Source organism: Salvelinus namaycush, chromosome 7 (assembly GCF_016432855.1).
Source record: "Salvelinus namaycush isolate Seneca chromosome 7, SaNama_1.0, whole genome shotgun sequence".
NCBI classification, from domain to species: domain Eukaryota; kingdom Metazoa; phylum Chordata; class Actinopteri; order Salmoniformes; family Salmonidae; genus Salvelinus; species Salvelinus namaycush.
In genome coordinates, this window is record NC_052313.1 from 2,803,945 (window position 1) to 2,819,046 (window position 15,102).

The 15,102-nt window shown below is 45.5% G+C and overlaps 1 protein-coding gene across 3 annotated transcripts in view; it reads left to right on the top strand.

The window, feature by feature from the left end:
• Positions 1-427: 427 nt before the first annotated feature.
• Positions 428-15,102, top strand: part of si:ch211-171b20.3 — an 18,614-nt gene continuing 3,939 nt past the window's right edge. Inside the window, exons 1-6 of one of the 3 annotated variants that reach the window (XM_038997435.1) lie at positions 428-800; positions 2,421-2,460; positions 4,395-4,549; positions 5,107-5,242; positions 9,149-9,250; positions 14,189-14,226. In XM_038997435.1, coding sequence (XP_038853363.1) covers positions 569-800; positions 2,421-2,460; positions 4,395-4,549; positions 5,107-5,242; positions 9,149-9,250; positions 14,189-14,195 — 672 coding nt within the window. In that variant the 5' untranslated portion in view covers positions 428-568 and the 3' untranslated portion in view covers positions 14,196-14,226. Of the gene's footprint in view, positions 801-2,420; positions 2,461-4,394; positions 4,550-5,106; positions 5,243-9,148; positions 9,251-12,015; positions 12,738-14,188; positions 14,227-15,102 lie in introns of those variants that run through there. The other 2 variants (XM_038997433.1, XM_038997434.1) reach the window with 2 other exon arrangements.

The following is a 15,102-nucleotide window of genomic DNA, read 5'->3' on the forward strand; positions in this document are numbered from 1 at the left end:
CCAAGCTTGTTGCTGGAGAGCTACGGTCCTGTAAGTTTACTCCATCCCCATTTGTACCTAACCTGAACCAATAGGGCGCTAGCTCTCCAGGAACAAGCTTAGAGAGCCTTGCTTCTAGTCCACACTATTTTGTCACATCAGTAATGACTTGAGTCACATCTTTGAGACATTTTAACAATAAATACATTTTGTAGCTTCTATACTAGCACAGTATTGCTTAGTTAATGAAATCACAAACTTGACAATTTTACATACACTTGTTTGGTTTGGTGAGTTGTAGTATAGTAGATATGACATGTATATTACTGTGTAAATGATTAGGACTGGGACATTGTGATTATACGTCAGGCCTGCTGCTTGGCCATCCACAGTATGTAGCCATGGAAACTACAAGACTCAATATGCCACGTAGCCTCTAGTGAGCTTTCTCAAGTTCTCCGCTGCTAGTTAGTTTTTAGTTGTCTTTTTCCTTGATAACATACTGGTGATGGCTAATCAACTAGCTAGTTTATGAGTTTGGACATCAGTGCGTCGTATTAGCTCTAGATTGCCTGTACTGTGTAGCGTAATGCACCCTACAGCCAGCCCGAAGTTGATAACACTACAAGTAGCGGCTTCTCTCAGCACCGCCAGGGACTTGACGCTGGGCAGCTCGGGTTACACTGGTATACAGTTAGGCCAAGGCAGCTATGGACCGCTCTCCGGTAGTCATTGTCCGGGGTTACAATTACCAGGAGGAAGGCTGCCCGCAGTCAAGCCGATACATGTCCATACATCAAGGAGAAAATTCCCTCAGAACGGTAAGTAGGAATGCTTGTTATGTATGCTTAACGTTTTTTTTCTTCAGAACGCGTTAAATCTGTTTCTGGTTTGGGTACGGTGAAGAAACTGGCGACTGATTTTAATGTCTAAAGTGGATGCAAGTAGAGTTAACAAGTGGTTAGGCGTTTAAAACAAATGTTTCTTCAAGACTAGAGAAGTAGTCAAAAAAAAAATCTCAATCCTGACATTGTCATGCATGCTGTTCGTGATCTCTGTGTTAAATTAATAATCATGCAAATGCCTTTGATTTATAACGCTTGTGTCAGGAAGCAATTTATGAAAATCAGCTGAGTTTAAGTCGACTATAAAACCCACAATGCATTGCGGTTTCTAGAAAGGTTAGCTGGAGAAGTTACAATAGTCGATATCCGAATATAAGTAGTTAGTGCAGTTTGTTTCAGGGATTTTACAACTAGCTATCAATGTAGGCGTTACAATCTCGCCATATTCAACCTGGTAGAGGTCGCATTTCTAGCTCAAAACTACGAGTCAGGTTGCTATGGCAACGCTCAATGGCCTTATCCTGCTAGCAGGGAGACTAGGAGAACCGCTTTGCGCAATGGGAGTTGAAGTCAAAAAGTACATTAATCTGACGGCGCACTTTGAGGACACTTTAATTTATTTTTTTTAAATAAATTTGGCAGAATAATACTTTGTCGTGAGGATATAGACGGATGGATATGTTCTAGACAACTATGCCCATACCGTCTATTGGCTCATTTGGCAATCGAGTGCAGGTAATTGTTTTAAAAGCGTTATGCCATGTGCTAGTTTGTTATCCGTTATCTCCAATGAGGAGAACCTTATCATGACGACGTTTCAGGTCACATTTCAACTACAGGTTGGCATATTCCTTTAAGGGCCAGGCATGCTGCTCTGTTTTGAGCCATCTAACCGATGTACTGTCTGACGGTCCATTATAGTTATGTCCAGAGCCAGGTTATATGGTTGCGTCCCAAATGTCCCCCTTTCCCAGTGTGGTGGCAATAGGGTTCTGGTGATAGGTTTCCCTGTATAGTGCACTACTTATCACTCACGAACAGGATATTTTTGCCCCTTGGAGTCTCCTGTAGAGCGCTGACCTCATTTCATTAGCCAGCCTACCTATTACACACCGGTCATGTTTCACGATGAGACGGGGTACGCGGTAGTTTAATGCTTGACCTCAGCTAACGGAGCCGTGCCATCGTGGAATGCTCTGCCACCAGACAAAAAGCAAGTTTAGTTTGGAAAAATAACCGAATAGAAAGACGTATCACAGCGCCTCTAATAAAATCTAATTTAACTGTACTCTATATAAGAATATGATTGTATATATATGAAGTGTGTAAATAGTATTTTTTTCTTTACAGTAACGCTTATGTAATTTTTATTTTGAAGTTAATTGAATCTAATGTTTTTGCCTATAACGCTTCTGTACTTTCATGTAGTTGTAGGTTTTAATGTGGACACCAGGAAGAGTAGCTGCTACATGTGCAGTATCTAATCCTAATATATTAAACACCTGTAGTGTGACTGATTCTACTATGCTGGTTCCACTTTCTTCACATCTCACAGCTGAATATCACAACATGCTTGTTTTATTGTTGAAATTCTAGACTCCAGGGACCGAAAGGATTCCAACTGGAATGTAGAGGGGTAAGTAACATTAAGTGTACAAGAGAATGTATATGGCTCCCTATATATAGTGCACTACTTTTGATGGGCCCTGGTCGAAAGTTTCAAGTGTTAAATTCACATGCACAAGTACAGTGAAATGCCTTTCTTGCAAACTCAACCAACAATGCAATAATCAATGCAATGTGAACTCAGCAAAAAAAAAAAAAACGTCCCCTTTTGAGGACCCTGTCTTTCAAAGAATTTGTAAAAATCTAAATAAGTTCACAGATCTTCATTGTAAAGGGTTTTAAAACTGTTTCCCATGCTTGTTCAATGAACCATAAACAATTAATGAACATGCACCTGTGGAACGGTCGTTAAGACACTAGCAGCTTACAGACAGTAGGCAATTAAGGTCACAGTTATGAAAACTTAGGACACTAAAGAGGCTTTTCTACTGACTCTGAAAAACACCAAAAGAAAGATGCCCAGGGTCCCTGCTCATCTGTGTGAATGTGCCTTAGGCATACTGCAAGGAGGCTTGAGGACTGCAGATGTGGTCAGGGCAATAAATTGCATTGTCCGTACTGTGAGACGCCTAAGACAGCGCTACAGGGAGACAGGACGGACAGCTGATCGTCCTCGCAGTGGCAGACCATGTGTAACAACACCTGCACAGGATCGGTACATCAGAACATCACACCTGCGGGATAGGTACAGGATGGCAACAACAACTGCCCGAGTTACACCAGGAACGCACAATCCCTCCATCAGTGCTCAGACTGTCCGCCATAGGCTGAGAGAGGCTGGACTGAGGGCTTGTAGGCTTGTTGTAAGGCAGGTCCTCTCCAGAAATCACTGGCAATGACGTTGCCTATGGGCACAAACCCACCGTCGCTGGACCAGACAGGACTGGCAAAAACTTATCTTCACTGACGAGTTGCGGTTTTGTCTCACCAGGGGTGTTGGTCGGATTCGCGTTTATCGTCGAAGGAATGAGCGTTACACTGAGGCCTGTACTCTGGAGCGGGATCGAGGTGGAGGGTCCGTCATGGTTTGGGACGGTGTGTCACAGCATCATCGGACTGAGCTTGTCATTGCAGGCAATCTCTCAACGCTGTGCGTTTATAGGGAAGACATCCTCATCCCTCATGTGGTACCCATCCTGCAGGCTCATCCTGACATGACCCTCCAGCATGACAATGCCATACTGGTCATTCTGTGCTTTGAATTCCTGCAAGACAGGAATGTCAGTGTTCTGCCATGGCCGGCGACGAGCCCGGATCTCAATCCCATTGAGCACGTCTGGGACCTGTTGGATCGGAGTGTCAGTGCTAGGACCATTCCCCCCCCAGAAATGTCCGGGAACTGTGGGGTAACATCTCACAGCAAAAACTGGCAAATCCGATGCAGTTTCTGAGGAGATGCACTGTAGTACTTAATGCAGCTAGTGGCCACACCAGATACTGTTTGATTTTGACCCCCCCTTTGTTCAGGGACACATTATTCCATTTATGTTAGTCACATGTCTGTGGAACTTGATCACTTTGTCTCAGTTGTTGAAGCTTGTTATGTTCATACAAATATTTACACATGTTAAGTTTGCTGAAAATAAACGCAGTTGACAGTGAGAGGACGTTTCTCTTTTTTTGCTGAGTTTGTTACTAGAATATGGGGGGGAAAGGAAATATTAAATTCACATTTAAGTAAGCATACTATATACAGGAAATATTTAAAAAATAATTTCCAATACCATATTTACATGTGCAGGGATGATGGAGGTAGATATGTATAGGGGGAAGGGGACAGGGATACTGGAGTGATGGAGGTAGATCTGTATAGGGGTGAGTGTACTACATGGGGTGTAGGGTGCCATTTGAGATGCACAGTCAGGTTAGCTATATTATTAGGCACTACTCCATTCAGTTGAATGGATTTTAATTTGTGGCCTACTATGTTATTTATCTGTTCAGGTCTACTTCCTCCTTCCCTGGCAGAGAGGTGTGTCCTTTGTCCCGGCTGGGCTCCTCAGATAACTACCCAGAGAAAGACATCTGTGGGAGACACTTTCTGTTTGATAAGACATGGAAGAATGACAACAGGATGTATCCCAAGTATGATTTCAGAGGTATTTGTTTAATTTTTTCCCCAATTGATTATTACTGTAAGATCCATGGCCTTTTCTGCCACAGCTAGGGGGCGGCAGGTAGCCTAGTGGTTAGTGTGTTGGGCCAGTAACCGAAAGGTTGCTAGATCGAATCCCTGAGTTCTGCCCCTGAACAAGGCAGTTAACCCACTGTTCCTAGGCTGTCATTGTAAATGAGAATTTGTTCTTCACTGACTTGCCTAGTTAAATAAATGTTGAGAAAAAAAATACATATGTGGTTTACAAGAGTGAAGGCTCAGTTTGATTGATGTTGGACACGTGTGACTACAGTCACCAGTAGATGGCGACCTCAGCATTTGTATTTTCCAACGGTCCAAGCTATTGACATTTGTCAGGCTTGGTTGCAGCAGTCCTTTGTGTGTGTGTGAACCCTTCTAGGCACTTGTTTTGGACCAGCGACATCCACGTCAAACTGGGGCTTTATCTTCTATGTGAGCCAATGTTGTTTTTCCATTTCCACTCTATCTTGTTGACATTCTCTCAGTCAAGCTTACTTTAGAATTAATTTCCCCACACAGATGAGCGTCCCCTGAAGCCTAGCGGCTCCATCCCTCCCCTGCCCAGAGACTACCAGATCCACCGGTCGGGTCACCTGCACCACTATACCCTCCACAAGGAGCTTTCCCATGCCCCTGCTCGCCCCTGCGCCTTTGGGTAAGCAGACCCCGCTTGGCCTTCGGGGTAACTAAGCAGCTCATCCGGAATACATGAATGCATCACTGTGCTCTGTGTCTCTACTGTCTGTAAATGCCAGACGGACTCAGCCATGTTTCAAATGAAACAGGCCTCAGCTGCACAGAGACAGTTTGACACAAATGTAAAAAATAACATGAATTGAGCTGAAATTAAACCCAAGAATTGAAGGTCTTTTTAACACCAGGTTATTCATTATCATAACACTTAATGTATGGAGGAAAATATCCCTTCTGTAGATAAGGGGCCTCTCAATAGCATTTTGAACCCCCCCCCCCCCTGTGTTTCTCCTATTACACCAGTTGTGTGAGTACTTAAGTAAAAATACCTCGTTATATTTTGAACGCTTAGCAAGGACACGATAACAGTCAAATTCACGTACTTATCAAGAGAACACATGGTCATCTCTACTGCCTCTGGTCTGGTGGACTCACTAAACAGAGAACACATGGTCATCCCTACTGCCTCTGGTCTAGTGGACTCACTAAACAGAGAACACATGGTCATCCCTACTGCCTCTGGTCTAGTGGACTCACTAAACAGAGAACACATGGTCATCTCTACTGCCTCTGGCTTGGCGGACTCACTAAACAGAGAACACGTGGTCATCTCTACTGCCTCTGGTCTGGCAGACTCACTAAACAGAGAACACGTGGTCATCTCTACTGCCTCTGGTCTGGTGGACTCACTAAACAGAGAACACATGGTCATCTCTACTGCCTCTGGTCTGGTGGACTCACTAAACAGAGAACACATGGTCATCACTACTGCCTCTGGTCTAGTGGACTCACTAAACAGAGAACACATGGTCATCTCTACTGCCTCTGGTCTGGCGGACTCACTAAACAGAGAACACATGGTCATCTCTACTGCCTCTGGTCTGGCGGACTCACTAAACAGAGAACACATGGTCATCTCTACTGCCTCTGGTCTGGTGGACTCACTAAACAGAGAACACATGGTCATCCCTACTGCCTCTGGTCTGGTGGACTCACTAAACAGAGAACACATGGTCATCCCTACTGCCTCTGGTCTGGTGGACTCACTAAACAGAGAACACATGGTCATCCCTACTGCCTCTGGTCTGGTGGACTCACTAAACAGAGAACACATGGTCATCCCTACTGCCTCTGGCTTGGCGGACTCACTAAACAGAGAACACATGGTCATCCCTACTGCCTCTGGTCTGGTGGACTCACTAAACAGAACACATGGTCATCCCTACTGCCTCTGGTCTGGTGGACTCACTAAACAGAGAACACATGGTCATCCCTACTGCCTCTGGCTTGGCGGACTCACTAAACAGAACACATGGTCATCCCTACTGCCTCTGGTCTGGTGGACTCACTAAACAGAGAACACATGGTCATCCCTACTGCCTCTGGCTTGGCGGACTCACTAAACAGAGAACACATGGTCATCCCTACTGCCTCTGGTCTGGTGGACTCACTAAACAGAGAACACATGGTCATCCCTACTGCCTCTGGCTTGGCGGACTCACTAAACAGAGAACACATGGTCATCCCTACTGCCTCTGGCTTGGCGGACTCACTAAACAGAGAACACATGGTCATCCCTACTGCCTCTGGCTTGGCGGACTCACTAAACAGAGAACACATGGTCATCCCTACTGCCTCTGGCTTGGCGGACTCACTAAACAGAGAACACATGGTCATCACTACTGCCTCTGGTCTGGTGGACTCACTAAACAGAGAACACATGGTCATCCCTACTGCCTCTGGTCTGGTGGACTCACTAAACAGAGAACACATGGTCATCCCTACTGCCTCTGGCTTGGCGGACTCACTAAACAGAGAACACATGGTCATCCCTACTGCCTCTGGCTTGGCGGACTCACTAAGCACAAATGCATCTTTTAGTAAATAATCTCTGAGTGGAGTATTCCCCTGGCTATCTGTAATAATCTCTGTGTGGAGTATTCCCCTGGCTATCTGTAATAATCTCTGTGTGGAGTATTCCCCTGGCTATCTGTAAATGTCAACAAAAAAAATGGTGCCATCTGCTTTGCTTAATATAACAAATTTTAAGTGATTTTACATTTTACTTTTGGATACTTAAGTATATTTTAGCAATTACATGTGCTTTTTAATAGTTAAGTATATTTAAAACCAAATACTTTTACTCATGTAGTATTTTACTGGAGTGTGTTGGGGTTGACTGGGTGTTGGGGTGTGGGGTTGACGGTGTTGGGGTGTGGGGTTGACTGGGTGTTGGGGTGTGGGGTTGACTGGGTGTTGGGGTGTGGGGTTGACTGGGTGTTGGGGTGTGGGGTTGACTGGGTGTTGGGGTGTGGGGTTGACTGGGTGTTGGGGTGTGGGGTTGACTGGGTGTTGGGGTGTGGGGTTGACTGGGTGTTGGGGTGTGGGGTTGACTGGGTGTTGGGGTGTGGGGTTGACTGGGTGTTGGGGTGTGGGGTTGACTGGGTGTTGGGGTGTGGGGTTGACTGGGTGTTGGGGTGTGGGGTTGACTGGGTGTTGGGGTGTGGGGTTGACTGGGTGTTGGGGTGTGGGGTTGACTGGGTGTTGGGGTGTGGGGTTGACTGGGTGTTGGGGTGTGGGGTTGACTGGGTGTTGGGGTGTGGGGTTGACTGGGTGTTGGGGTGTGGGGTTGACTGGGTGTTGGGGTGTGGGGTTGACTGGGTGTTGGGGTGTGGGGTTGACTGGGTGTTGGGGTGTGGGGTTGACTGGGTGTTGGGGTGTGGGGTTGACTGGGTGTTGGGGTGTGGGGTTGACTGGGTGTTGGGGTGTGGGGTTGACTGGGTGTGGGGGTGTGGGGTTGACTGGGTGTGGGGGTGTGGGGTGTGGGGTTGACTGGGTGTGGGGTTGACTGGGTGTGGGGTTGACTGGGTGTGGGGTTGACTGGGTGTGGGGTTGACTGGGTGTGGGGTTGACTGGGTGTGGGGGTGTGGGGTTGACTGGGTGTGGGGTTGACTGGGTGTGGGGTTGACTGGGTGTGGGGTTGACTGGGTGTGGGGTTGACTGGGTGTGGGGTTGACTGGGTGTTGGGGTGTGGGGTTGACTGGGTGTGGGGTTGACTGGGTGTGGGGGTGTGGGGTTGACTGGGTGTGGGGTTGACTGGGTGTGGGGGTGTGGGGTTGACTGGGTGTGGGGTTGACTGGGTGTGGGGTTGACTGGGTGTGGGGTTGACTGGGTGTGGGGTTGACTGGGTGTTGGGGTTGACTGGGTGTTGGGGTGTGGGGTTGACTGGGTGTGGGGTTGACGGGGTGTGGGGTTGACTGGGTGTGGGGGTGTGGGGTTGACTGGGTGTTGGGGTGTGGGGTTGACTGGGTGTTGGGGTGTGGGGTTGACTGGGTGTGGGGGTGTGGGGTTGACTGGGTGTGGGGGTGTGGGGTTGACTGGGTGTTGGGGTGTGGGGTTGACTGGGTGTGGGGGTGTGGGGTTGACTGGGTGTGGGGGTGTGGGGTTGACTGGGTGTGGGGTTGACTGGGTGTGGGGTTGACTGGGTGTGGGGTTGGGGTGTGGGGTTGACTGGGTGTTGGGGTTGGGGTGTGGGGTTGACTGGGTGTGGGGTTGACTGGGTGTTGGGGTTGACTGGGTGTTGGGGTTGACTGGGTGTTGGGGTTGACTGGGTGTGGGGTTGACTGGGTGTTGGGGTTGACTGGGTGTTGGGGTTGACTGGGTGTTGGGGTTGACTGGGTGTGGGGTTGACTGGGTGTTGGGGTTGACTGGGTGTTGGGGTTGACTGGGTGTGGGGTTGACTGGGTGTTGGGGTGTGGGGTTGACTGGGTGTGGGGTTGACTGGGTGTGGGGGTGTGGGGTTGACTGGGTGAGGGGGTGTGGGGTTGACTGGGTGTTGGGGTTGATGCTGTGTACCTCTGCCCTCCAGCTCTTATGAGGCCTATGACCTGACGTCAGTTCCTGCCATCCTGCTGCCAGCTGCAGCCTCGCTCAATGGAAGAAACCCCTCAACAGAAGGCTACAAGAACAGGTACCAGAGTATTGTTAAAGCACCATTACAGTATTAAACATACATTATGTCTACATACCATTTACCACGCTATGACCTACAACAAGTATTCACCCCTTAACTTTATACAGCCTGAACTCAAAATGGATTCAATTGAGATTTTGTGTCACTGGCCTACACACAATACCCCATAATGTGGGGGCGGCAGGTAGCCTAGTGGTTAGAGCGTTGGACTTGTAACCGATGCAAGATCGAATCCCCGAGCTGACAAGGTAACAATCTGTCGTTCTGCCCCTGAACAAGGCAGTTAACCCACTGTTTCCCCGGTAGGCCGTCATTGAAAATAAGAATTTGTTCTTAACTGACTTGCCTAGATAAATAAAGGTAAAAATAAATACAAATGTCAAAGTGGAATTATGTTTTGAGAAATAATTACAAATTTTACTGAACAAAAATATAAACACAACATGTACATTTTTGTTCCCACGTTTCATGAGCTGAAATAAAAGATCCCAGAAATTTACCATACGCACAAAAAGCTTTTCTCTACAAATGTTGTGCACAAATTTGTTTACATCCCTGTTAGTGAGTGTTTCTCCTTTGCCAAGATAATCCATCCACCTGACGGGTGTGGAATATCAAGAATCTGATTAAACAGCATGATCATTACACAGGTGCACCTTGTGCTGGGGACAATAAAAGGGCCACTCTAAAATATGCAGTTTTGTCACACAACACAATGCCACAGATGTCTTAAGTTTTGAGGGAGTGTGGATTTGGAATGCTGACTGCAGGAATGTCCACCAAAACTGTTGCTAGAGAATTTGAAGTTAATTTCTCTACCATAAGCTGCCTCCAATGTCATTTTAGAGAATTTGGCAGTATATCCAACCGGTCTCAAAACCGCAGACCAGGACCTCCACATCCGACCAGCCACCCGGACAACAGAAAATAATCCTCAGATTCATCAGTCTAAAAAAGCCCTTTTGTGGGGAAAAACTCATTCTGATTGGCTGGGCCTGGCTCCCCAGTGGGTGGGCCTATTACCTGCCAGGCCCACCCATGGCTGCGCCCCTGCCCAGTCATGTGAAATCCATAGATTAGGGCCTCATTTATTTCAATTGTCTGATTTCCTTATCAAATCAAATGTATTTGTCACATATACGTGTTTAGCAGATGTTATTGCGGGTGTAGCGAAATGCTTGTGTTTCTAGCTTCAACAGTGCAGTAATATCTAACCATACACACAATCTAAAGTAGAGGAATGGAATTAAGAATATAAATATTTGGGTGAGCAATGACAGAGCAGCATAAACTAAGATACAGTAGAATAGCATAGAATACAGTATATTCATATGAGATGACTAATGCAAAATATGTAAACATTATTCAATTGACTAGTGTTCCATTATTAAAGTGGCCAGTGATTTCATGTCTATGTATATAGTGCAGCAGCATCTAATGTGCTAGTGATGGCTATTTAACAGTCTGATGGCCTTGAGATAGAAGCTGTTTTTCAGTCTCTGAGGCCAATGTAACTGTTTTAAAAGTCACCAGAGTTGAATGGTTGTGATGGGAGAAAACAGTATGGATCAACATTGTAGTTACTCCACAATACTAATGTAAATGACAGTGAAAATAAGTTAGCCTGTACAGAATAAAAAATAATTAAACTGCAAAAAATTGTGGCACAGAAATTAACTTTATGTCCTGAATACAAAGTGTTATTTTTGGGGCAAATCCAACACATCACTGAGTACCACTCTTCAAATTTACAAGCATGGTGGAGTCTGCATCATGTTATGGGTATGCTTGTCATCGGCAAGGACTAGGGAGTTTTTTTTTAGAATGAAAATAAATGTAATAGAGCTAAGGACAGGTAGAGGCCTAGAGGAAAACCTGGTACCTTCTGCTTCCCACCAGACACTGGGAGACACAATCCCCTTTCAACAGGACAATAACCTAAAACACAAGGTCAAATCCACACTGGAGTTGTTTATCAAGATGACATTGAAGGTTCCTGAGTGGCCTAGTTACAATTTTGACTTATATTTCCTCATCTATGGCAGGAACGAATGGCTGTCTAGCAATGATCTACAACCAACTTGACAGAGCTGGAAGAATACAAAATAATAATGTGCCATTATTGTCCAATCCAGGTGTTCTAACACTTTAGAAACAAAGCCTGAAGGACTCACAGCTGTAATCGCTGCCTAAGATGATTCTAACATGTATTGACTCGGGGGGGGGGGGGGGGGTAAATCATTTAGTAAATTAGATATTTTGGTATTTCATTTTCAATACATTTGTAAAATAAAATCACTGTCATTATGGGGTATTGTGTGTAGATGGATGAGATAAAAAAAAATATATTTAATCTGTTTTGAATTCCGGGTGTAACACAACGAAATGTGGAATAAGTCAAAGGGTATGAATACTTCTTGAAGGCCCATAAGGCCAAACGACACTCCATAGTGTATTGGTCGAATGTGCTCCACGATATGGGGCCCTCGTACTCAAATCTGGACCTCGAAGCCAGTTCCACTGCTTTAAACAGGCACTGATTTAGACCTGGGACACTAGGTGGGTGTAATTAATTATCAGTTAGAACAAAAAACCATCTGGCTCTGGACTTTGTAGGGTAAGAGTTGAAATCCCCTGACATATAGGGAATAGGTTGCCATTTGGGATTCATTTCTACAGTATATAGAGTATGCTAGTACCATATGTAGCATGACATCACACGTTTTGGTGGTAACTTGTCTTGTTGCTCATTCTGTTCTCAGACCAAGAGTAAATAACAGAACCTGCAGTCTTTTCACAATAGGAGCTAATCAGAAATGTAAGTATAATTTAAAAAAAACGAAGTATTAAGTGAAGTAGGCATTTGTCTGAAGCGGGGGGAAAAAAAGTGAGTTCACACGAGCACCACAATGCTTATTTCACCCGTGCTATACCAAGGGTTTCCAGCACGCGGCTTTGTCCTACTACAGTAGCTATGTTTGTCTATTGTACGTCAATGTGTATGCAGGTTTCTTAAGATTAAAACCTTCTCAAACAATCATAATTCATACTCTAAAGAGGAGGTTCTTCCACAATAATGTGATTAGTACGGCATACAAGTTAACGTATTGGATTCTTAACACACCACCCTAATCCCATTCCACTGTTTTCAAACGTTTTTTTGCATTATATGAAAACAAGCTTTGCTTTTAAACTTACAAGATCACCGTGCTTGATTTAGCAAACTGTTTTGTCTTGTAGTAATGTGGTCCCTGCCTGTATTTCCTTAAACCTTTATGTTTAGCAGTACATTTCATTGAGGGGGAAAAAATACAGTATATATATCATAAAATATCTTTGGGGGGGTCAGTAGGTGGCCAACATAAAACCTGGTTGTGTGTAGTACAGTCACTCATATACAGTGCCTTCAGAAAGAATTCACACCTCTTGACCTTTATGTATTTTGTTACAGCCTGAATAAAAATAATTGATGAAATATATTTTTTTCTCTCACCCATATACACACAATACTCCATTAGGACAAATTGAAAGCATGTTTTAATTTTTTTAATTTTAGCAAATGTATTGAAAATACAGAAAGACCTAATTTTAAATAAGTATTCACACCCCTGAGTCAATACTTTGTAGAAGCACCTTTTGGTGGTGATTACAGCTTTGAGTCATCTTGGGTATGTCTGTATCAGCTTTGAGTTGTCTTGGATATGTTTGTGTCAGCTTTGAGTCATCTGGATTTGGGAATTTTTCTCCCATTCTTCCTTGCAGATTTTTTCAAGCTCTCTTAAATTAGATGGGCGAGTGGTGGTGAACAACAATCTTCAAGTCTTTCCACAGATTTTCAATGGGATTCAAGTCTGGGCTTTGGCTGGGCCACTCGAGGACTTTCAGATTCTTGATCTGAAAGCCATTCCAGTCTTACTTTGGCTGTATACTTTGGGTCATTGTCCTGTTGGAAACATAAATCTTCGCCCCAGTCTAAGGTCGTTTGCACTCTGAAGCAGGTTCTCATCAAGGATTTGTATGTATTTGGCTGAATCCATTGTTCCCTCTATCCTTACCAGTTTCAGAGTCCCCGTCGCTGTAAAGCATCCCCATATGCTGCCACCACCACACTTCACGGTAGGGAGAGTGTTAGACAGGTGATGAGCTGTGCCTGGTTCTCTCCAGACATAGCGCTTTGCATTCAAGGCCAAAGAGTTACATTTTTTTGTCTCATTATACCACAGATTCTTTGTGGAAAGAATTCTTTACAGGTGTTCTTTACAAGATTCTTTACAGGTGTTCTGTCATGTGCTTGTGTCTAGCCACTCATAAAGCCCAGATTGATGAAGCACCGTAGAGAATGTTGTCCATCTGGAAGTTTCTCCCATCTTAGCCAAGGAACTCAGTAGTTCTGTCAGGGTGGTCAATGGAAGCAGCTAATGGGGATCCATAATAAATATCTCTCCACTGGGATTCTCTGCCTCTAACCCTGTTACAGGGGCTGAGTCACTGGCTTGCTGGTGCTCTTTCATGCCGTCCCTAGGAGGGGTGCGTCACTTGAGTGGGTTGAGTTACTGACGTGATCTTCCTGTCTGGGTTGGCGCCCCCCCTTGGTTTGTGCTGTGGTGGAGATCTTTGTGGGCTATACTCGGCCTTGTCTCAGGATTGTAAGTTGGTGGTTGAGGATATCCCTCTAGTGGTGCGGGGGCTGTGCTTTGGCAAAGTGGGTGGGGTTATATCCTTCCTGTTTGGCCCTGTCCGGGGGTTTCTTCGGATGGGGCCACAGTGTCTCCTGACCGCTCCTGTCTCAGCCTCCAGTATTTATGCTGCAGTAGTTTGTGTCGGGGGGCTAGGGTCAGTTGGTTATACCTGGAGTACTTCTCCTGTCTTATCCAGTGTCCTGTGTGAATTTAAGTATGCTCTCTCTAATTCTCTCGTTCTCTCTTTCTCTCTGAGAACCTGAGCCCTAGGACCATACGTCAGGACTACCGGGCATGATGACACCTTGCTGTCCCCAGTCCGCCTGGCCTTGCTGCTATTCCAGTTTCAACTGTTCTGCCTGCGGTTACGGAACCCCTACCTGTCCCAGACCTGCTGTTTTCAACTCTTAATGATCGGCTATGAAAAGCCAACTGAGATTTATTCCTGATTATTATTTGACCATGCTTGTCATTTATGAACATTTTGAAAATCTTGGCTCTCTCTAATTTTCTCCTTCTCTCTTTCTTTCTCTCGGAGGACCTGAGCCCTAGGACCATACGTCGGGACTACCGGCCGTGGTGACTCCTTGCTGTCCCCAGTCCGCCTGGCCTTGCTGCTATTCCAGTTTCAACTGTTCTGCCTGCGGTTATGGAACCCCTACCTGTCCCAGACCTGCTGTTTTCAACTCTTAATGATCGGCTATGAAAAGCCAACTGAGATTTATTCCTGATTATTATTTGACCATGCTTGTCATTTATGAACATTTTGAAAATCTTGGCTCTCTCTAATTTTCTCCTTCTCTCTTTCTTTCTCTCGGAGGACCTGGGCCCTAGGACCATGCGTCGGGACTGCCGCCCGTGGTGACTCCTTGCTGTCCCCAGTCCGCCTGGCCTTGTTGCTATTCCAGTTTCAGCTGTTCTGCCTGCGGTTATGGAACCGCCACCTGTCCCAGACCTGTTGTTTTTCAACTCTTAATGATCAGCTATGAAAAGCCAACTGAAAATTATTCATGATTATTATTTGACCATGCTTGTCACTTATGAACATTTTTGAACATCTTGGCATAGTTCTGTTATAATCTCCACCCGGCACAGCCAGAAGAGGACTGGCCACCCCTCATAGCCTGGTTCCTCTCTAGGTTTCTTCCTAGGTTTTGGCCTTTTTTTTTA